This window comes from Acomys russatus, chromosome 27 (genome assembly GCF_903995435.1).
Source record: "Acomys russatus chromosome 27, mAcoRus1.1, whole genome shotgun sequence".
Lineage (NCBI taxonomy): Eukaryota > Metazoa > Chordata > Mammalia > Rodentia > Muridae > Acomys > Acomys russatus.
Window position 1 is genome coordinate 7,951,572 of NC_067163.1, and position 24,332 is coordinate 7,975,903.

The 24,332-nt window shown below is 45.7% G+C and overlaps 2 protein-coding genes across 3 annotated transcripts in view; both read left to right on the plus strand.

The window, feature by feature from the left end:
• On the plus strand, positions 1 to 10,606 carry Upf3a (UPF3A regulator of nonsense mediated mRNA decay). Its single transcript, XM_051169416.1, has 9 exons — positions 1 to 274; positions 493 to 599; positions 1,708 to 1,814; positions 2,796 to 2,894; positions 3,010 to 3,120; positions 7,365 to 7,420; positions 7,506 to 7,661; positions 8,678 to 8,811; positions 10,134 to 10,606. The coding sequence occupies exons 1-9, from the start codon at positions 74 to 76 to the stop codon at positions 10,432 to 10,434; spliced, it is 1,272 nt and encodes a 423-aa protein (XP_051025373.1). The 5' UTR covers positions 1 to 73; the 3' UTR covers positions 10,435 to 10,606.
• Positions 8,676 to 24,332, plus strand: part of Champ1 (chromosome alignment maintaining phosphoprotein 1) — a 23,795-nt gene continuing 8,138 nt past the window's right edge. For both annotated transcript variants that reach the window (XM_051169411.1, XM_051169412.1), the window contains exon 1: positions 8,676 to 8,811. The gene's annotated coding sequence lies outside the window, so the exon portion shown is untranslated. The remainder of the gene's footprint in view (positions 8,812 to 24,332) is intronic.

Genomic DNA, 24,332 nt, shown 5'->3' on the forward strand with positions numbered 1-24,332 from the left:
AGGGAGGGGCTGCCTAGTCCTCGCGAGGCTTCGTTCTCGCGGAGGAGGAGGCGGCGGCGGGCAGCCGGTGGGGATGCGCTCGGAAGAGGGAGCCGGAGGCCTGGGCGCAGCCCTTTCTGCGCGGGGCCCAAGCTGGAGGGAGAAGCTGGCGGGACCGGAGGTCCAGTTCCTCCGCGAGTCGCAGCGGAGGGAACCCGCGGGGCCGCCTGCCTCGCCTTTCGGTGACAGCGGGGCCGGCAAGCCTCGCGAGGACAAGAGGTCGGCCCTGAGCAAGGTGGGGGCGGAGCCTTACAGCCTCTCGTGGGGAGACTGGCCCTGGGCACTTTGGGGGTGGGGCCAGAAGTTCTCGCGAGAAGACGGCTTAAGCCCGGAGAGGGTGGGGCTTGTCCATCTTAGGGGCAGGGCTGCGTCGCCGTGGTGATGCTTGCTGCCTCCGGCGGGGCGGGGCGGGGTAGGCGGCAGTATCTAACTGACTAGCTGTGCTCATCCCAGGTAGTACTCAGGCGGCTGCCCCCGGGCCTCACCAAAGAGCAGCTGGAAGAGCAACTGCGCCCCTTGCCCGCACACGATTACTTCGAGGTGGTAGCTGCGGACCTCAGGTGAGAGGCGCAGCGGGACGCAGGGGACGTGTCACCTGTGAGGGATGGACACAGGAGATGGACGGGGCGGTGTCCGTAATTGCAGTGATCCTCCTCTTCCAGCACGCCCAAAGTCATCCTGTCAGTCTAAACGGAACCTGGGTGCGCCCGTAGCACCGCGCTTTTTGTCCTTTGTGTTTTCATGCCTTACTCCACGTAGCTTTAAATAAGTTGTGATTCCGCACAGAGAAGTGGAATCGCATTGCCGCCCTGCTCCTGTCAGCACCACCACCCAGACAGGTTCTCTGCCTGTGGTGATTGGAGCAACACAGGGCAGGACTAACCAGGAGGTGTCAGTGACACTGGAACCCGTGATTTTTTTACGGTTTATCTTTATATCCTTTTATCTCCTTATTTATGTCATATACACTTATCTTTGGGATACCATTTTTGTTAAAAAAAAAAAAAAAGTCTAGTCAAATAAAAATATAAATAATTGTTAAACAGGTATCATTTGAAAATCACAGGTGGTTTTAAGATGGCTGAAGTTTAGAAAAACAGTTAAAAGAACAAGGAATGACTCAGTGCATAATTCCAACCCCAACTTCTAATTTGCACCCTCCTGCCTGTGAACAACTTCTCTAAACTTTAATACTCTCTGTGACGTGAAATTGAAGAGTTCCTAGCTGTGAAAAGAGTTGTGGCTGAGACAGGGAGAATGGGTTAGCTTTTCCTAGGTGCCAAAGCACCTGAAGGTGGTCTAGCCATCCAAAAAGAACCTCTCACAGTATAGCGTCCTCATCCGTGAAGGAGCCAAGACTGTTCTTATTCTTGTTCACATGTACGAAGAGTGACTCTAAGAATGTCCACGGCCTTGGGTGACGTCTGAGGCCCAGTGTTTAACCCTGGCTGCGTGCAGTAGGGGAGCTCCTGAATAATGAAGGCTACAGTTAATGGTTGGGTTATCTTCAGGTTTTTTTTGCTAAAGAATATCCAGATTGCTATAGTTAACTGAGAAGTGACTCTTGGGCATAAAAAGTATTTGCTGTATTCATAAAAGATAAGTAAGGCAAAACTAAGGGAGTTGTACCGTTGTACTAACCGTTTTCCTCGTTCTCTCCTACTCCAGTCTCTATCCTCACCTCTACTCAAGAGCATACATTAATTTTAGGAACCCTGATGACATCCTCCTGTTCAGAGACCGCTTTGATGGCTATATCTTCATTGGCAATAAAGGTTGGTGGGTTTTAGCTAACTCCTCAAGCACACCTGAAATAAGGTCATAAACTTTACTGTTATTTCATCATGTGCTGATGAAACTTATAACCCAAAGAATTCCAGAAGTTCTGTGTAATAAGAACAAGAGTGCACCATTGTTGGAGAGTGGGATTTTGTTCCTTTGCTTTTTTTAGTTTTTCAAGACAAAATGTGTATGTGTGTATGTGTATAAATATACATGTAGACATAAATGTGTACACACGTGTATACATACACAATTATGTGCACTATAAATAATATGTGTGTAAATATGCATGTAAATATACATATATTTATATGTATATATCCATATATGTATGTTCTTAAAGGTCTCATACCCTTTAGCCCTATGTCTCTTTTAAGCAGAGTAATTTCCTTGAACCTATATAACGGTTCAAGAGTTGAATTAACGTCTTAAAATTAATTTTTAAAATTTTATCTGTCTGTACGTGTGCATGCCTAGATGTAGGTATGTATACCATTTGTGTGCAGGTGCCCTCAGAAGCTAGAGGAGGGCATCAGATACCCTGAAATTGGAGTTACAGGTGTCTGTGAGCTGCCTAATGTGAGGTGCTTAGAACCAAATCCAGGTTCTATGCAAGAACAGCACACGTTCTTAACCACTGAGCCATCTCTCTTAACACATAACATTTTTTAAATTAAAATACTTGATTGTAACTAAAACACCTGGCTGGAGATACTCCATCATAGGTTATTTGGAAGTCACATGGAGTGTTGGGGTGTACTGGCCTCTGCGTTTCCCCTTCTCAAGCGAGCAGTTTGATGTTGCGAATGGGTCTGCTGATGATAGGCCCTTTCATGTTGTAAGTGTTGCTTCTTGGCCCCATCTTCCCGAAGCATTGCTGGGTCTGACGCTTCATCTCCCTGTACGTCAGATACCGTTTCCCAAAGTGAACCTCATAGTTGCACAGTGATACTTGCCATTTGTCTCCACAAAAGGCCTGGAGTACCCTGCAGTGGTGGAGTTTGCGCCATTCCAGAAGATTGCCAAAAAGAAGCTGAAGAAGAAAGACGCCAAGACTGGAAGCATTGAAGACGGTGAGTCCTCTTCAGAGGCTGACTTACAAGCCAGCACACTAGCTACAGTGGCCAGGCAAGAGCTGTAGCTGGAAAGGGGGCTATATGATTCATTCATTCTGTTTTAAACTTACAGATCCAGAATATAAACAGTTTCTGGAATCATACACTTTGGAGGAAGAGAGAACCAGTGCGAGTCCTGAGACACTGCTGGGAGAGATAGAAGCGAAGACACGAGAACTCCTTGGTCTGTTTTGCTCACTTCTTTATTGAGATTCTTGCTAATGGAGTGTGCACTTAACTGTCCATTTTACAAGATGAGAGTAAAATTTCTTTTTGTTACAGGCTTGTTAGAAACAGTATTTTCTACTTTTGACAAAAGAGTGATAGCTCGGGGAAATGCTTTTGAGCCTTTCATGCTGAACACTGTGTTTCTAGGGGTCTTCGTTTAGAATGGCCATGCTGCCAAAGACAACTGTCTATGCCTTTGGCTGTGGTGGAGAGCTTTTGTCACAGCACTGACTTTCTCCGCAGAGCAGCCGTGGTGAGTGTTGGGAACCTATGGAAACACGACATTTTGCTCACAGGAAGCTAACCGGTCAGTGCATACGCGCAGCTAGAATCAGGTGTCTGGTTTGAGTCCCTTTAGGACTTTCTTCTAAAATGGTGTGTTTTAGAGATGTTTGTCTCTTATAGTAGGTCCCAGAAAATCCATATGCTGATATGACTCAGTATTGAAACTCTCCTCAAGTGAATGAAGAGGTGGCTCATAGTTTAAGAGCATTGGTTGATCTTCCAAAGGACCCAGTTGGATTGCCAGCACCTGGATGGTGGCTTTCAGCCATCTATAACTCCAGTCCCAGGGAATCCAGCACCCTCTTCTGGCCTCTGTGGGTATTGCACATACATGGTGTGCAGACATACATTCAGGCAGAATACCCATACACATAAAGATTTTAATTTTATTTCATTTATCTATTATATATACAGTATTCTGGCTGCATGCAGCCTGCAGGCCAGAAGAGGACATCAGATCTCATTATAGATGGTTGTGAGCCACCGTGTGGTTGCTGGGAATTGAACTCAGGACCTTTGGGAAAGCAACCAGTGCTCTACACCTCTCAGTCATCTTTCCAGCCCATACATAAAAAAGTTAAAAATAGAACAAAAACCTTTCCACAAGGCCTGGCACCCCTTACATGTCCTGCTCACCTGTCAAGACTTGTATAACATTTAATGTATAATTGGTTCGTTGGTCTCCACATGATTTTCTTTTTCTCCCTCACTTTCATCATAGAACTATATTTTCCTCTTTGTAGTTTCAGGAAGGAAAGAAGTGTTTAAAATTGGGAATGTGGTGAATAAACAGGCTGTAGCCTCGAGCTCTGTGGGAGCAGAATGTAAGCTTTTGTGACTGAAGAGATGTAAGAACCCCCAGTGTAGAGACCTGAGGCCTGGATCCTTCCAGGGAGTGGCATAGGCTCATTCACTCCTGTCCATCATTGCTCTGTCCACAGTGGTGTTGATGCCAAAAGGAAGCAAGGGTCTGGCTGATGGCTCTTACCCCACAGGGAAGGCTGTTGTGTTATGCCGAGTGTGTTTCAGAGGTCATGCACTGGGGAGAGGAGGATGGTGATCAGATTAGCGTGGGGCCTGAGAGAGAACTAAAGATCAGAGGTTCAAGATGAGCAAATGGACCCCAGCATGGTGGTGCACTCCTTTATTCCCAGCACTTGGGAGGCAGAGGTAGGTTGATCTCTGTAAATTCAAGGCCAGCCTGGTCTACAAAGCGAGTCCAGGACAGCCAAGGCTACACAGAGAAACCCTGTCTCAAGGGGGGAAAAAGAGATAAGCATATGGGTTAATTGTGGTACCCATCTATACATAGAGAAGATGGAGAAAGATACTTAGGGGGCAAAAATTGGGATTTGATTTCAAAACATGTTATATTTATGAAGTTAGAAAAAGCAAAATAAGTATTTCAGAACTCATCCTCCAACCCCCCCCCCTTCCATCTTTCTTGCTTTGTTTAAGTATCTCATTATTAGATCTGTCACTACAGGCTACTTGGGAGACATCCTCTCTGTGGGTTAGAACCTAGTTTTGTTCCCACAGAGAGCCTCTGTCCTTGTCATCTTTGTCTGCAGTATCTTCCTCGGTGCCCACTATATTGTCAATAGTTCTTCTATATTGATGGCACGGGTGCCAGGCAGGGTCTCACTCCCAGTGCAATGCAAGTGGTTCACTCATTCCAGAGATGGACTGTGAAGGCTGTATCTGTAGTTACTGCTTATGCTTTTAAATTGGAATTTTCTCCATGCAATTCATAGTAGTTGGTAGTTTTTTTTTTATTAGCTTTTAACCTTCTATGAGGTCTCATGAGCAAGCCAAATAAATAAGGTTTGAATAAAATCAAAATAAACTCAGGCTGGCAGGAGTTCTGATGTTGTTGAGTTAAGCAAGGTCCTTGGAATGGACAGACCCAGGACCAGTTCTGAGAATTGCTACTTCATGACCTCAGCAAACACTGTGGCCTTCTGGAGCCTTGTAGATGTTTGTGACAGGGCATTTAGGAGAGGGGAGGGACGTGCATCATGTTACTGAACTTTATCTTGGGATCCATTGTTTTGCTAGTCTGGTAGCCAAAGTATCTCTCTAGAATAAAGTCACTTCTGCCAGACTGATTACACCCATGACCACAGCACCTGCCGTAAAGTGTGGGTGCCTGGCCATGTCCACTCTGCTTAAGGCTGAGTACCATTTGACCTGTCAAGCCAGGGTGTCAAAGGTCCTTGGTAGAATTTAGGGACCCATGTCCAGTAGCTTTCTCACAAATTTCTATTAGTTGCTGAGCTTCACATTCCGGAAATGTCACACCAGCTCTCGGGTATAGCCAAGGATTCTTCCTGTCCCCTTTTAATTCGAGATCTTAAAGGTCTATAGGGCAGACCCAGAGCACTTCCCACTTTCTCCCAGTGCCCTTACATCTGGAGGCCATGGGACTCTTCTTGTTGGAACTAGTCCCTCTGGTGGCACCTGTAGGCCTATAGCACGTGAGGGTGGGGGAGGGAGAGGGGGAACACCTGGCATCCCGATTGGACGGGAGAGGTGAGGAATAGGATAGGTGATGTTCAAGGTGGAAGCTGTGAAATGCACTTTAGACAAGAGGAACGGGGGCTGTTTTGGCCAGCAGTGCCATGTGGAATCATGTTCTAAACGTTAGATTGAATAGATCGTATCTGAAATGATTAAGACCAGAAATTTCTGTTTGGAACTTTGGAATATTTGTATATATGTAATAAAATGTTGAGGAGATGGAATACAGGTCTAAAGATAAAAATTATGTTTTCTGTGTATTTTAAACACATAGTCTGAAGACAGTTGATTACAACATCTATATTACATCTCTGCTTTTTTGTTTTGTTTTTGTTTGGTTGGTTGGTTTTGGTTTTTCAAGACAGGGTTTCTCTGTGTATCCTGAGCTCTCCTGGACTCCCTTTGTAGACCAGGCTGGCCTCAAACTCACAGTGAGTCCAGGACAACCAAAGCTACACAGAGAAACCCTGTCTTGGGGGGAAAAAAAAAAAACTAAAAAGTGAAAAGCAAAAAATTCTGAAAATATGCATGCCATCAAAGTAAATATGTAAATGTTATTTATGATTCTTCAGAAGTATAAAGATAAATTAGTAACATTTGAGAAGCTTGAGATATCACACACATGCATTTTTGCCAACCATGTGACCAATATTTTATGACATTTTAAAGAAAAATATGTGTCTTTTCTCACTGTCAAGTAGCCTGTAGTCCTGTAAATAATCACTTGCCTGTATTCCTTCTATAAATGGCCCTGACTAAACTCACTGGGCCACCAACCAAACCAAACCAAACCAAACCAAACCAAAGGGAGCCATGGAAGGAAGAGGGTTAGCTGGGAAGATGAGGGGTCAGCAGGGGAGGGAGGGAACGAGGGTGGGTCATGGAGTGCAGATGTGACCAAAATGCACTATGCACATGTATGAAAATGTCATAATGACATGTTATTATATATAATTGAATATGCTAATAAAAACTTGAGAGTGGCATATCAGAATTGTCTGTACCTACAAAGTACTTGGATTTTATTTTATTTTATTTTATTTATTTATTTTTTTATTTATTTATTTATTTTTTTTGGTTTTTCGAGACAGGGTTTCTCTGTGTAGCCTTGGCCATCCTGGACTCACTTTGTAGACCAGGCTGGCCTTGAACTCACAGCGATCCGCCTGACTCTGCCTCCCGAGTGCTGGGATTAAAGGCGTGCGCCACCACGCCCGGCTCAGTACTTGGATTTTAACAACAGAACAAGAATGTCCCCAGGAGCAGTGCACACTCACGTAGATGGCAGAGGGGATACTCTTTTCTAGTTATTTTAATATTAAGCTGGAAACAAGTATTTTTAAAAATTTCAATTTAGAGGTTATGTGTAATGTATTATAATTTTTGGTTTTTTAGCCAGAAGAACCACACCTCTTTTGGAATATATTAAAAGTAGAAAATTAGAAAAGCAGGTAGGTGACATTTTACCTGGTATCTACCCTGCACCTGCTGTTTCCATGCACAAAACCCATGTACTGCCTCTGGCTGTGCCTTCAGAGACTCCGAGAAGAAAAACGTGAGGAGCGCAGGAGGAGGGAGCTCGGAAAGAAGCGTTTACGGGAAGAAGAGAAAAGGAGAAGGAGAGAGGAGGAGAGGTGTAAAAGGAAAGAGGCGGAGAAGCAGCAGAGAGCTGAGAAGGAAGTGAGGATTAAGGTAATGCTAAGCAAACAATTCTTCTTCCCCTACAGTGTAGTCCTGGTGTAGTAGTTATGCCATTTACATGTCTTAGCTCCTTAAAATCACAAAGCATTTTCAGTTCATCTACCCCTTTATCACAGTTCTTTTCTTTTGCTGGGGAAGGGGGGGGACATAAGACAGGGTCTCTCTGTGTAGCCTTGGCTGTCCTGGACTTGCTTTTGTAGACCAGGCTGGCCTTCAACTCACAGAGATCTGGCTGCCTCTGCCTCCCTTGAGTGCTGGGATCATAGGCGTGCGCCACTTCCACACCCAGTTTAACACAGTTCTTTATACCCACTATACAGCAGCAGCTTCAAGTGTCCTTACTCAACCTGTGGAGACTGCAGTGGTAGAAGGTGCGAGGCTCTGACCTCCTAGTGTAGAGTGGACCTCAGCCCCGAAAGAGCCCATGCCCTACATTTTCCTGACTAAAACAAGCCACAGACTTCCTGCACGGCTTCTCTGAGTACCTGCTCAGTACCTCAGAACTAGGACTCAGCGTTTGAGGCTCAGCACTAGGCAGCAACCGTGGGTTCCACACTCATGTCCAGTTTGCCCCATGACTGATACATTCATTTTCATGGATTAAAAAGATCTTTCTCTTCAGTATTGGTTAGAATTGGAAGGCCAGGTGTGGTGGCATACGCCTTTAATACCAGCACTTGGGAGGCAGAGATAGGAGGATCGCTGTGAGTTCGAAGCCAGCCTGGTCTAGAGAGTGAGTCTAGAACAGCCAAGGCTACACAGAGAAACCCTGTCTCAAAAAAAAAAAAAAAAAAAAGGACTTGGAATTAGTTCTTCTTAGGACTTTTTAGAACTGAGGTTTCAGCCAGGCATGGTTTTACCTTACCCCACAGAGGGTTTACGATAACTTATTCGGTTCTGAAGAACTGTACAATATAAAGAAAATATTAACCGTCATTACTTAACCCCTGAGCCATAGTAATAAACTATACAGTAGGAGTAACTGTGTGAACGTTACAATTTCTCAGCTTCTTAAGAAACTGGAAGCAGGAGAAGAAGCAACCACAGAGAAACCCAAAGAAAGAAGTGAAGCAGTTGGCATTGGAGATGAAAAACAGGAAGCCCGGCCTGCAGAGTACGCGCCAGAGACGCCTGGAGAGAGGTGAGCGGCTCTCGTCTCTGCGATGCCTTCCTGCCCCTGGTTTGGAGTCATAGTCGCAGTGCAGGTGTGTACGTGTCACATTGCCCTTGGAAGCTGAGACCTGCGCCCGAATATGCTGACATGTTTGTTTTCTGCTAAGCACAGCAGGAGCTTAGTGAGCTCCGAAGTCTCAAGTATCTCTTCAAGTCAGGGGCGTTTCCTGTCGCCTCTGGAGCATCTTCTTTTCCTCTCTAAGACTTCCTTCCTGGACTTAGGTCTCCAGGGTCTGCCCTCCCAGTCGTCCTTCCTGTATAATTTGAACCTGTTCATTGCCTTCCTTGGTGTTGGAGATTGTACACACATTTTTTTCCAGCTCTCCTGCAGTCCATCTGTGATTACATTTCAGGTACCTACAACTGCAGATTTCGGAGTCCCCTCTCTTCGGGCTGGCCAGTTCAGGGGTTTGGTTTTGTTGTTGTTTGGTTTTGGTTTGTTTTGTTTTTTTGTGGTAGAGCACTAGGCTGTAAGTATTCTAATTCTCCTTAGTCCTGTCTTTTGTTGGTCCAACTTCTTCGTCTTCGCCTGCTCACGGCATGGGAAGAGCTCAGCCCTGAGGCTGGCAGGCACAGCCCCTTGCTCTGAGTGTCACATCTGCCACACACACCCAGGCTTGCCCCGCCTAAGGCTTCTACTACATGTTGGATTATCAACTTGGTAATCTTTAGCACTTTGATTTGTGTTGTAGTAGTTTAGTGTCATTGCTTATGGCATAGCAGTGGCCGTTTTGGTGTCATGTGGTCCTCACTTGTTGCCACGCCTCTCATGTGGATAGGCCACAGAGGGACTGTGGTGGTGGCTTGTTCCCGTGGCTCAAGGAGGCAAGGACTTCAAGAACCAAATAAACCAAGCAGCCACATGCATAGTCACTGTTCCTTTAGCCTTTAGTATGCATGTTGGTCCATCTGGCTGTGCTTGGAGGAAAATACAGGTGTCAGGCTACATCACATGCGCACATCTGAGCGCCAGGAATGTCACTCAGTCCGCTAAGCTATAAAATGATGACTGCATTTACTTTGGAGAACTGAGGCTTAGAACAACATATCTGTATACCCTAGTGTTGTGTCATTGTATACTTGTCGTTCAGGAATAGTAGCAGATATTACGATTTGTCCATCTTCTCAGTATTTTCTGTTGAATGCTTGCTGTGAGCCCATCGCCGCTAAATGCAGCAGTGTGGCAGTGAGCTCAGTGCCTCTGCACCCATTCAGAGTCTACAAGGGAGACACGTTATCAAGAAGCTGCTTACCTGCAGTTAGTTATTAACCATTTGTATTGACTCACAGGTTACAGGATGGCAGTGATAAAGAGCAAAGGGACAAAAGATTTCGAGAGAAAGAACCTGAAACTCCAAGATGTCACCCAGATGGTTGCAGAAAGCACAGCATTCACTCAGAGCTTGCCAGGTTTTCCAGGAGGAATGAAGACGAGTCAAAATGGGGAAAAGGCTTCACCCAGGAGAGAGGGAAAAGAGGGGGCCAGGACGGAAGTGTCCCTGTGGACATGGCAGACAGAGTGAGCAAGGAGCAGATGGAGCCCGACAGCCCGGGGCTGAGAAAGGAGCGCGGGGGACACGGGGTTCTGTAGTCCTGCGGGCCTGCCTTCCCTGTTGGGGTGTGCCAGGGACAGAGTGTGCCTAGCAGTCTCACAACTGTGTCCCCAAGTACACACCCTTATTAGACTAAACAAAGAAGAATCTGCTTACGTGTGTGTAGGTCCAGGGTTGCACTCTGTCTGTGTTAGCTCACATGCCCACTTGGGGTACTCACATGCCCACCTTGGAACTAAATTCAGAATAAAACATACCATCATCTTTTTAAAGAATCAAGTTTTTATTTACCAGGAAAGATTGTTTAGCATAAATCATTTACTTGACATTAATATTGTAAAATGTAGTCTTAAGATCATAAGGGAGTTGGGTGTGGTGGCACGCATCTATAATCGAGGCACTTGGGGAGGCAGAGGCAGGCAGATCTCTGTGAGTTCGAAGCCAGCCTGGTCTACAAAGTGAGTCCAGGACAGCCAAGGCTACACAGAGAAACCCTGTCTTGAAAAACAAACAAACAAAGGTCATAAGGGAAACAGCATCTTGTGGAGCTTCTTGGATGTTGTTAACTATAGTCGTGTAGCTCGTGAGTCAGTGCTGCCTAGGCATGAACACAGGAGTGAGGTACCCTGAGCCCAGGGAAGAGATGTTTACTCAGAAGTGTCAAGTTCACTTGTGTTCAGTCGCATTTTCCCAGAGGCGCACTTAGGATGGTACTACCAGTGGGTCCACGTCTAGGCTGCTCATCGAAAGCCAGTATTTGGGGACCAAGGGCTGAGGGGAAAGAATCGGATTAATTGAGTAGTGCCATGCTGGAAGATAAGGGGGCATCATCCCCAAAAGCTTGTCTGAGGGAACTCAAAGGAAGGACGGTGTGGTGGGCAGGGAGGCTTCTGCTAGGTGGGGCCGTTGCCGCGCAGTGTGTGACTTGATAGCTTGTCTCCTGGCCAGAACATCTCTCAAACTTTCTGTCCTGGGGCTGGTACCTACAGTCTCCTTAGGCAGGCACATACTTCAGTGCAAGCTAAACCTCCTAGCCGTTTACATGCCTTGTGTTAGCTGACACACAGAATTGAAGACTAACAAGGGGCCTTCTGTAGTGTGTGTTTTAAAATCTGCTTTTCATTTGGTTTCTTATATCCCATTTCCCTTCTCTACTCCAGTCCTTTGTTGCAATAAATTGTATCTGTTCAACCTATAAAGCCAATAACTGACACAGTCTGAAATGTACTTTAAGGCTGCCAGCACTACACAGGGCAGAATCTAAACTGATTCTAATCTACTCTTAAACTAACATAAACTACTCTAAACCTCATAACATACATATATCCCAAACATGATCAAACAGCCTTCTTTCTCGCTCAACAATCAAACTTGGCTCCGCCCCCTCTCCAGGAAGTCCCACCTTCCACTTCCTGTCCTTCTGCCCAGCTTATTGGCCAAACAGCACTTTATTGACAGTTGTTACATCCACCCAAGACATTCTTCCACAGTCCCTTCAACACTCGAACACCAGGTAGGAGAGAGAGAAGGTTAGTAGGGCGAGAGAACCTAGTTTTCCTTAGCTACTTCCTGCTGTTTAGGGTTGTCAGGCTCCTTAGGACAAGTCCAGTCCTCAGGACATCTTCAACTCCTCATCAAACTGTATCAACAGAACCAAGAGCCGCAGGGGAAGCACCAGCAGCCTTCTTTCTTGGAGGCCCCCGCACCCCCCTGTCTCGCTCTGGGTCTGGCTTTCCGTCTCACTGGCAAAGACCATGCCCACATATGAGGCAGTTCCCAGCTGACAAAGATCACTTCCCTTCTCAGGCAGTTATCAGCTGTGGAGCCGCCTCCACATCCCACACCTGGGATTTAAAAACATGTTTACATATAAACCAAAACTTCCACAACAGCCTTCCAGGCTCTGAAGTCCTCCAAAGGTTGAAATTCTTCTACAGCCAGCATCTTACTCATTTGGCTGCAGCTTCTGTTGAGGGGGCTGGCAAAGGGAAGGCGCTCCACCAAGGGTGGTAATTTCCCTGGAGCAACCAGTGTTGAGTGGGCTTCACTTCCGGGGCCAGCCTCTTGCACATGCTCACTGGACCTGGTAGTGCATGGCCGCTGTGATTTGGGGTTTAAGAATGTAAATGAGCGGGGGCCATACCATGTGTGACCTCTGCGGCTGCCGCTCCTCACTCACTGATCACCTTCAGATCCATCAAGGTGCTGTCCACTGGTCATGGCCTTTTAGAAAATGGATGTATTATTTCCATTGTTTCCTATGATGACATCCATTTTTAAAGCTTCCATGAATGGCCAAAAGAGATGGCTTACAGCCCAGCATGCCTCTAATCCCAGCACTTGGGAGGCAGCGGCAGGTGGATCACTTTGAGTTCGAGGCCAGCCTTGTCTACAAAGCAAGTCCAGAACAGCCAAGATAACATAGAGAAACCCTGTCTTGAAAACCCAAAAATAAATAAATAAATAAATCTTTGTTTTTAAATAGCTTTTCACATGCTATCATGATGCATAATAGTGCCCACTGAGTGATCTGTCCATATTTCATATGCCCCATGGCAGTGAGGTGCCTCTGGTGACAGAGGCAGCTCTGGGGTTAATGGGTGATCAGGATCTCAGTAGCCAGATGGTGTTTCCAGTGTCCCAGGAGGAGGACCTTTGGCTGACAGCAGAATCCTTGGTCCCAGAAGCCACAGTAGGTGTGAGCACTGGGCTGGATTCTGGTAGTGGGAGTCACTTCTGTAGGATGGGAAGGCTATGCCTTTTCCACACCACGCTGCTGAAGGCTGTTCTGTCTTCACCTCTATCACTGAATTCTTGCCTTAGCATCTGTTTTGTGGGGAGCAGACAGCAGTCGCCTTGCCTTTCAGGAGTGGGTGAGTCCTACAGGAGTCTCTCATCTTTGGAACTAAAGCCATGTCTGAGATAAAAGTTGAGAATGGACCAACTATTTGACCTGTGTTAATAGATTAGTTACTAAAAATACAAAATGGAAGTTTATTTTCAGGACAACATTCCAGAGTAAAAAACTTTTCCTTCCCAAAACATTAATTATCATAATTAAATCATCTGTAATTTCTCCAACTCCATCTCAGATATAGGTATGATCTAATGGTAGTGACTGTTACATGTAAATTCAATTTCATTCATTTCTTTTAAAGATTTTTTTATTTATTACATATACAGTGTTCTGTTTATGTGTTTGCCTGCACTCCAGAAGAAGATACCAGATCTCATTTTAGATGGCTGTGAGCCACCCTGTGGTTGCTGGGAATTGAACTCAGGACGCCTGCAAGAGCAGACAGTGCTCTTAATTGCTGATCCATCTCTCCAGCCCCAATTTCATTCTTTCCTGTCTTGTCAGTTCAGGAAAATTCTCTCTCCCTTGGTGAGTTTTTGCTGGGCTGTGTATCTTGGTACAAAGCTAGCTGCTTCTTGCACACTGTTACCCGTGTTTGGATATCAAGAAAACATTAGTCTTGTAAGATCCTGAATTTCCCCTGGAAGACTTCACTGTTCCATATCTAAGAAGAAAGCCAACCATGTGAGTAACATTACATCATAAAAGGAACAAGTCTTGGCTGATTTAAACTGAGTCATCCACTTGTTAAAGGAACAGCATTGACAATAATAATAGCATTTTAGTCATTTGACAGTACTGTCATGTGGGATAGTTACCATGAGTGAAGAGCCGTCTGCTGTGAACTATTGTCACAGTGGCCATTGCTCTACATGATGAGGTTCAGACTTCACAGGGTGCCACCAGGGATGACAGTGGCTCTTGTGCCACTGTGGGTGTTGGGGGACTAGAGGCATTTCCAGCTAACTTCTGGTGTTTTTAGGCTTCGTGGACAGATGACAGAAGCCATGCAATTTGAAGTCAGGCCTTGAATTGTTCCTTCTCCCCAGAGTCAGACGTGGAAGTCATCATCCAGTATGGCTGCACTGAAGTAAGGAAGTAAGTCAGGTCATATACGGTTAGGAAAGTGGACCCTGGTTTGACCGATTCATGCCATCATAAGTAGAGCTCAGAATAGACCCCTCTGCCTGGTGAGGACACACTGAGAGAGCCCCAGGTGGCAGCCAGCTGAGGGTTGTCAGCAGGAGCTAGATAAGGCAAGCCCAGGGCTTAGAGTTCTGACTCTAGACTTGAGTCATCGAAGCTCCTCTGTAGGTGGGATTTTGTGGCAATGTAAGAATACTGGGTAAGGGCTGGAGAGATGGCTCAGCAGTTAAGAGCACTGCCTGCTCTTCCAGAGGTCCTGAGTTCAATTCCCAGCAACAACATGGAGGCTCACAACCATCTATAATGTGATCTGATGCCCTCTTCTGCAGATAAAGCACTCATATGCAATAAATAAATAAATATTTTTTTAAAATACTGGGTAAGTCTGTTCTAGAAAGCCGAGGGAATGTGATGAGTATTGTTGAGAAGGACTTGATGTTGGCCTCAGAACCAAAACAGTGACTCTAGATCTTCACCCCTCACTCCCTTGGACAGTTTCCCTTTGTAATTCAATAGATATGGTTGCACTATATTATAAGAAAATGGCCATGTCTTCCATAACACAAAATAGGAATGTCTTTGGGCTAACAACAGAGCCTCTGGCCCTACACGCTGAGTACAGATCTGTATACACAGGGAGGAAGGGTTAACTTGCACTCCATAGGGATGCTGCCATGACAGTGTCTCAGGTATGACAAAGTTTAAAGTTCAGAGTTGAAAGGTGTGTCTAGACACAAAGATGAATGCTTGTGTGTAGCAAGTGTCTGGAAAGATGTGCAGCTGTTAGCGATGGTTCACAGCAGCTGGATGCACATCCTGGGCCCAGGAGCACAGCCTCTAGTCCTTTTTTTTTTTTTTTTTTTTTTTTTTAATATTTATTTATTTATTACATACACAGTGTTCTGCCTCCATATACACCTGTACATCAGAAGAGGACACTAGATCTCATTATAGATGGTTGTGAGCCACCATGTGGTTCCTGGGAATTGAACTCAGGACCCCTGGAAGAACAGACAGTGCTCTTACCCGCTGAGCCATCTCTCCAGCCCGAGAGCCTCTAGTTCTTGTTGCAGTGTGAGTTTGTTTTCTCTGATCTGCCTGTCATGCCCTCCTGTAGTGTGTTCCCATTCTCCTGCCCTTTACTTCCACTACCTCAGGCCCCTGCCTCACATGGGTCAAATGAAAATACACTTACGGCTCTAAAGCTGCCCCGTTCATCTCCCAACAGCAACTTCCTTGTTTTAGCGCCCTCTTCCTATGGCCTGTGCCAGTGTCTCTAGTCACAGGCTCAACACCCATATACCCTTTGACCTCTGCATCTGTATACTCACTTGTTTACTTGGATGCCTCACACATGCCTGAACTTACATGTCCTCGCTGAAAACCCCCAACTTTCTCATTTTAGAGATTTTGTGTGTCCCTTCTTCCAGATGTGAGAGCAAGCTTGCTAGCGCTCTGGCTGCCATTGGTCTAGCTTGCTAGCGCTCGGGCTGCCATTGGTCCAGCTTTCTAGCTCTCTGCCTGCCATTGGTCCAGCTTTCTGGCCCTCTGCCTTGCCATTGGTCCAGCTTGCTGGCCCTCTGCCTGCCATTGGTCCAGCTTGCTAGCACTCGGGCTGCCATTGGTCCAGCTTGATAGCCCTCTGCCTGCCATTGGTCCAGCTTGCTAGCACTCGGGCTGCCATTGGTCCAGCTTGCGGCCCTCTGCTTCCCAGGGCCCTTCTCTCACTGCCCTGCAGTCATGTAAGTAATGTCATGTGTAAGTAGGGGAGTCTTTGTACCCCAACCCCATCTCTAGCCTCCGGTATTAGTTATTTGTTGCAGTGACCAAAACAACTTAAGGGGTTCTTTTGTCTCGCAGTTCCACGGTACAGACTGTCACAGAGCGCAAATCATGGGGGCAGGGTCTTGAGGTCACGCTGGGTCCGCAGTCAGGACGCTCTGAGAGACGAGCGCGACAGCTCAGCACTCTCCTCTTCATTCTGTCGGAGGCCCGACCCCAGGGAACAGTGTTGACCCCGTTGGGGTGGGTCGCAGGCATGCAGGTGATTGCAGAACCTGTCAAGTGGACAGTCAGCCTTCTCGCCTCCTCTCAGCATGGAGACCTACAGCTTTACTCCAGCCCAGCGATGGGGTCCAGGAGCCCAGATAGCCCTTCCATTCACCCACGTTCACTCCTCTGTCCCTATGTTTGGGCTAAATGTCCCTCCATAGCAGCTTGTTTGTCTTCTGTGGGGCAACTTGTCAGTATCACCTGTCCATGAAGTTAGTAAACTCCATGAAGTCAGAGACTGAGTTTTTCCATCTCCGTGTGCCCAGTCATCGTGTGGTACCCAGCGCCTAGAGAAATGGTAATAGCTGCTAGGTGCTTTGAGAGTGAGCAAAAAGACAAGACCTTCCTGGGCACAAATCAGAACATCTGCATGCTCATATTTGTCTTACAAATACTGAGGGTTTCCTCTAGCATTTCTCTCCAGCTAGATGGTTTTAGTTATGTCACTTGAAACCACTTAAACCTCAGTGAATTTTTTTTGTGAGTGGGTGGAGACACGTCTCGTGTATTCCTGGCTAGTTCAAACCTTATCTCCCAAATTCTGGGCTTAGTGTACACCATCATGTGTGGTGCAGTAAGTTGTTAAAGTACAGTCATTTTTATTTTGTGTGTGTGAGTTTTGCCTACGTATCTCTCTGTGTGCCATGTGCATGTCTGGCGCCTGCAGAGGACAGAAAGGATGTTGGATGCCCTGGAACTAAACTTGACACGGTTGTGAGCTGCTGTATGGATGCTAGGAATCAAATCCAGGCCTCTGGAGGAGGAACCAGTGCCTTTCGCACCCGAGACCTGAGCCATCTCTCCAGCCCCGTTATTTCTTAACTGTTCACGCTTTTAGAAAGAATATTGGCAAGAAACATACCAAACTCTAAGAGCAGTTAAAGGAATGAAACGGATGAGTTTCAGTTCTTTGCTTCTCAGTGTGTTTTGTCCCAAACTTGAAGCAAATACAAATAAAAGAAATGGACATTATTTTTCTTTTTAAATGGGTCCACAACCTCACATACCAACCTAGTGCACAGCTGTGAAACAAGCTAAATAAGGAATTTTAGACTTTATTCTTTCCCCACAGTTCTCTGCTACGATTCTACTCTCCCCATAGAAAGACAAGGGAAAATCTGCATTTAAAATTCTGTGCAATTATTCCTCCTCTCCCTTTCTATCTAGCTCACACTGAGTTCAGGATGATAGAATTTCTGTTCCTGTAACTGTGTCTGCTTCAAACTAACCCTCTTTGACTGTATGTTCCACAAATGGTGGGTTTTTGTTTTTGTTTTTAAATCTTTAGACGGGGTCTCATTGTACATTCCTGTCTGGCCTTGATCTAAGTGCCCCATCTTTAAAAAAAAAAAAAAAACTGTTAATTAAAACTACATTATATTTCTTTCTGCTTACATTCGTATTTCTTCTTAAAATAACCAGCTCCTTTGGTCATAGGACAACAACAACAACAACAAAATACTGGGGTGTTCTATGAAGTTATGATTTGTTTGCTTGTTTGTTTTCATATTATTTTTAATTTTTTTGAGACAAGGTCTCTCTCTGTCTCTGTCTCTCTGTCTCTGTCCTTCCCCCCACCCCCTCGTAGTCCTGGCTGTTCTGGAACCCTCTATGTACACCTGGCTGGCCTTGAATTCCCAGAGATCCCCTGCCTCTGCCTTCTTAGGGCTGGGATTAAAGGCGTGGGACACCAGGACTGGCTTTTTGCTTTTGAATGTATTTTTGATGCTACATCCCTGTCCTGAAGCTAAGGTTTTCCACATCGTTCCCTTCCACCGTGACATTCTATATGATAATTCATCAAGGGAAAAAAAAAAAATCTTAAGGGCCCACCTTTTGGATTTTTTGCAGGATTTTGTCAGCTGTCTAAAATCATCAAACTCAAGAAGAGAGAGACTATCATGTGATCAAGTGGCCAGGCATCTGAAGCAACAAGTCTGATTTTCCCCCTCAGGTTCATTGAATAATCCAATAATTTGTTTTCTATAGCAAATGCTTTGTGTGCTTTTCCTAAATATCAGAGACAAACAGACACTAGATTGTGACAAGCAAAACTCCCACTCGCTCTTTTTAAAAAAAGCAACGACAACAACAACAACAACAACAAAACCCTAGATTATAAAAGCCACATATCTATGCACGTTCACAAATGTTCTCTTCTTTAACGTGTTCTCACTGATGAGACTTTGGACACTGAACTGTGCTTGGCCGTGCAAATGAAACAGTGGTAGCTGCAGGTTAGGAAGGGCTTTACGGTCCAGTCCCTGATGATGGATCTTTGAAAACATGGCTGTTCCCTCAAGCGCGTTCTCACTGGGTGCCTCCCTGAGCACACAGCCTCTTGTGTCACAGGGCTACACTTTCACATCAACAGAGCGAGCGGAGGGCAGAGGAGGCGACTAGGCAGTCAGTGTGTTCTCATTGCTACTATCCATGTAAAAACTAGATGGGCATGGCCGCCTGCGCTGTATGACCAGTGGCAGAAGAGGGGGAGGAGAGGGATGGAGATAGGGACTCTATGGGACAAGCTGGCCAGCCAGATCCCATGGGTGCACACACACACTGACATGCATGCTACACAACATGCACAGACAAAACCAGACGAAAAACCTGGAATCCCTAAGAGGTCAGGTGTCTGTGCTCCTTCCTCTAAAGTACAATGTCTTAATCCAAAAGCCACATGAGGGGTGGCGATGCTCTGTCACAATCTAGCATTCCTCGGTTAGCATCCACAGTGGGGTGAGGAAGCATGTGGAGAGGCGGGAGACAGCTCAGGTGTTAATGTGTCTGCCGTGCAAGCATGAGGACCCACGTTCAACCTCTAGAGTCCATGTTTTAAAAAGCAGCAGGCATGGCGGTGCACACCATAATCTCAGTACTGGGAGGTGGAGGCATGGCGGTGCACACCATAATCTCAGTACTGGGAGGTGGAGGCATGGTGGTGCACACTGTAATCTCAGTACTGGGAGGTGGAAGCAGGAAGAACCCTGGGGCTCAAGCTAATCTAGCTGACTTGGCAAGAGCAGGTCCCCATGAAGACCCTGTTTCAAAAAACGAGGTAGATGGTGCCTGAGAAATGTTACCTGAGGCTAACCTCTGTCCATCACATGCATACACACAAAAACATGCCTTACGCCTTTCTATGAAGTAGTCTCTTTTACCTTTCATCAGATCATTAGAAGAGGAATCCTAAAAGTTAGTTTCTCCACATTAGATTATTCATCAATATCTTTCTGACATAAAATCAGTGGGACTTCATTGTATGCAAAAAACAAAAAACAAAACAAACAAAACAAAACCCTCTTATTAGAACAGGTACCATGGACCAGTGTCCTGTCAGGCAAAGGCGCTTGCCATGCAAGCCTGATGGCCCAGAGAATCGACTCCCCAGTTCCTCCGACCTCCACGTATGCTGTGCTGGGTGTATGTGTACAATTTTTTTTAAGTACATGTATTCTCTCTCCAATGAAAGTGGATGCCTTCAGGACACCTTGCTCTGTCTAATAGAGTCACTTATCCTCTGCAGTCATGTGACTAGGGTAGGGCGTCCAGATGAGTTATGATGTTGAACACAAACTACTCTGTGCTAACTTGGCCTGGTGACTGTCTGTGGCCCAGAGCTGGATGTAGGACCTCTGTCATTCTAGGGAGCACTCCTAAATGTGATCAAGGAGGTGTGAAATCTCCTGAGTGGAGCTTTGAGGAATGGCAGAGTCTGGGTTCCCAGTAGGACACTGTTTTGTTGGTTTTTCAGTTTGTCTTATCTGTGTGGGTACACACAGAAAAGTGTGTCAGATCTCCTGGAGCCAGAGTTACAGATGGGTGTGAGCTAGCATGTATAACCTGGACAGCAGATTGTTTTTTTCAGTGATGGGTGCCTGAGAAGGAGGATCAGGAAACAAGAAGAGAGACAAGTTTGGAGAAAGGAGGTCTAACACAAGCGGCTTCTTATGCCAAGCAAGGTTAGTAAGGAGCACAGCATCTTACACACTGTCAGTAGGGGGAAATGGGCCAGGGTCAACAGAAAGTGAAATCACTGCTGGCAAAGAGAACACAGGACGCCTCGGGCACAGCTGCCTTAAGACCACTGCCCTTGTGGGGCGAGGGGCAGGGGAATACTGGCCTCTCAGGAACTGAAATTTTAACTCCTTCCAAGTTCCAGCCTCAGCCCCAGACCAGACCGTGTCAAGTCTGCCTCTGGGCAAGGACACAGAACTAGTGTTTTCTTTGCCCTTTCCAGGCCTCTGAGAAAAACCTCCGGTTGGCCTGGCTCCCAACAATTTGGGTGCCAGGAATTGAACCAAGGTTCTCTTAACTACTGAGCCATTGCTCAGAATCCTTGGTTGTTTTAATATGCCACAGAACCTTAACTCAAGCAAAACCACAGTATCATTCTTTTTCTTTAATTTTATTTTATTAATTTATTCATATTACATCTCAATGGTTATCCCATCCCTTGTATTCTTCCATTCCTCCCTCCCCCCATTTTCCCCTTATTCCCCTCCCCTATGACTGTGACTGAGGGGGACTTCCTCCCCCTGTATATGCTCATAGGGTATCAAGTCTCTTCTTGGTCACAGTGTCATTCTCACAGTGGGGTTCTCTACCCAGCAACAGCTCTGGTGCCTTCTGGGAACTTGGTAGAGTCCCCAGACCTGCCTCCGGACTCCAGCATCAGCCCCTGTAAGCATGGGGCTGCAGAGGACTTGTGCTCCGCTAAATTGCCTGATGGTGCCAGACACCCTCACTTAGAATAACAAGGGTTAGATTTCTAGCACCTCAAAACTTGAAAACAAAGCAAAATTTAAAAATACAGATTAGCTGTAGACCCAAAGATAGGTTGAAAATTGAGTAAGATATTAACCAAAAGAGTATTAGAACACCAGGAGAAAGTTGTAAGTAACTAAGAAAGACAATAAAATTGACAGTTTTCAATACAGTAATAGTTTATAACAAGTATACACAATTATAACCCAGTTCCTACAAAATAATGGTGGAAGCAAACGGAATATTGACGCCTCTCCATGTAATGGATAAAAATAGCAGACACATGCAATTAGAGGACACAAAGAACACAGTGAATGATTAGATCTAAAAGACATGAAATATCCAAATAAACAAACACATCCTTTTAATATGCATATGGGACTTCTTCCAAGGCAAAACATGTTTGATGACAAATGAAGTATCAATAGACCACAATAGGATAAAGATATTAACTGAAGTAAAACTAGAAAATTTATACACATGTGGAAATTAAACAATATAAGCAATAAATTGGGAGATGCCCAGAAATGAAGAAAAAGAGAACACAATCCAAAACTTACAGGCTGCTGTAGGAAAAATTTTAATTCAGAACATGGCTTCACACAGGTAAAGACAGACCAAGCCAGAGAATGAGGAGCCAAAAGATTAGAACAGATCGCTACCGTTAGTTTGGAGCCAAGCAGAGCAATTCAGTCAGAAGTTGAGAGTAGCCAGATTGAAGCAGTCAGCTTATAGAGGAGTTTGAGCCAGAGTAGCTGAGTTGAACCAGCCAGCCCAGAGCTCAGAAAGAATTAGAAAGGGTGAGCTTATTCAGCAGTAAGTCTCAGAGGCTGAAACATTCTAGGCCTAGATTAGATTGTACCAAGGCTGGAAGCTTCCAGAACTAGGCCTAGCTTAGCAGATAGAGGCTATGAGCCTCTGAGACAATTAACTCAGGCAAATAAAAGTTACTTTTACAGGCAAAGAAAACTACAAACTAGAAGCCATAAAGAATAAAGTTGAAGGCTGGGTGTGGTAGCACATACCTGTAATCCCAGCACTCAGGAGGCAGAGGCTGGTGGATTGCTGTGAGTTCAAGGCCAGCCTAGTCTACAAAGTGAGCCTAGGACAGCTAAGGCTACACAGAGAAACCTTGTCTCACAAAACAAAACAAAGAATAAAGTTGAGAGGCTGGAGAGATGGCTCAGAGGCTGTTCTTCCAAAGGTCCTGAGTTCAATTCCCAGCAAGCACATGGTGGCTCCCAACCATCTAAAATGAGCTGAGGGATTTCCTGCATTGGATTGGCTTGTGGGCATTGTATTGATTGCTAACTTCTGCAGGGAAAGCCCCTCCTGGAGAGATAGCCCCTTATGGGCTGCTCCTTATCCTCGGAGGTGGGCCTGGGTTGTCTAAGGAAGATAACAGAACAATCTGGGGGAAGTTTCCTGACTCAAGGTTCCTGCCTTGAAATCCCTCCTTGGCTTTCCTCGGCATCTTATAAAATAAACCATTTCCTCCTGAACATACTTTTGGTTAGTATTTTATCACAGCAATCAATAATAGAAGCTAATTAGAACATCAAGAGACATCTCTCAGGCTGGAGAGATTGCTCAGAGGTTAAGAGTACTGACTGCTCTTCCAGAGGTCCTGAGTTCAATTCCCAGCAACCACATGGTGCTCACAACCATCTATAATGAGATCGGGTGTCCTCCTCTGGCCTGCAGGAAAAATACTGTATAAATAGTAAGTAAATAAAGGTGGTAACGCCTTTAATCCCAGCACTCGGGAGACAGAGGCAGGCGGATCGCTGTGAGTTCAAGGCCAGCCTGGTCTACACAGCCAAGTATACATAGAGAAACCCTGTCTTGAGAAACGAAAGAAAGAAAGAAAAGAAAGAAAGAAAAAGAAAGGTGACATTGAAAAAAAATTTTAAGTGTCTTTGCTTTCAGGTTATATGACTTCATGTGTTCTAGAAGATTCCACACGTGTATACACAAAATTCTCAGGAGCTGATCAAATAAATTAGCAAAGTGGCAGGCTATAGGGTCACACATGAAATCAGTTACGTTTCTATATTCTAATAACGAACAATATACAGTACCACTTGGTAGGCTCTGCTCCTCACCCATTAGGTCTCTCAAATTCCACTTCTCTGCTTCTGGGAGATGCTGCTGCCCCAACCCATAGGTTTCCTGGGGTCTCCAGAATCCGACCCTGCGTTGCCAGGCCCTGCTTCTCTGCTCCACAGCCTTTCTGACTCCCCCCTAGCTTCTCCGGGATCCCCAACCCCAATGGACGAGACTTGACTCCAGACATGGAGAGCCACAGCAGAAGATGGTGGGGAAGAGCACCAAGAAGCGTGCCAACCCTTGAATAGTGACTGCTGGTGCAAACAGTAGTGGATTCTCACAAATGGGTTAGGGATGCTTGTTGGTGGCACGTGTCTTTGGTCCCAGCACCTGGCAGCCAGGTGAATCTCGGGCTACATTTGGGAGACTGTTTCATTAAAAAAAAAAAAAAAAAAAAGGAACAAAAGTCACTAATGTTTTGTGTGTCGGTCAGCGTGGGCTGCTTAAACGAGGCCTCCCTGCGTTCATTTCTACGAACGTCCAAAACCAAAACACAAGAAACCAAAACAAAACAGAACAAAACTTAAGAAATTACATGGGTGTATAAAATACGGTAAATTAGGTCACTTTACAATCTTTTAAAGCAAACACACTACTAATATTAAAACTGAAGGTGAATACATTTCGATTGTAATTGAAGCCGATTTTTAAGTTTGGAGACATGAAAACTGTTTACTATCTTCTAAAGGCTTTGTATTTGTCTTGTATTTCTGGTATGGACAGTATGCCAGTGAATTCGTCCTTATTCGGAAGGAACAATTCAGAAGACAAAAAAAGGCGGTGGGGTGGGCGTTGGAGGGTTAGAAAGAGCCGGTCGCCCTGGCAGGGGCTGGACCCCTTGCTTCCCCCGCCCTTCCCCAAGCCCCGCCCAGCTGGGAACCTTAAGGGCCCGGGGAGGGGCGGACCCGGAGGCTCCGGAAGGCACTTCCGGTGCGAGCGCGCGATACTTCCCTGCTGGTCCTGCGTCCAGCCGCCATTCCTGAGGCCGTGCGGCCGGCCCAGCGT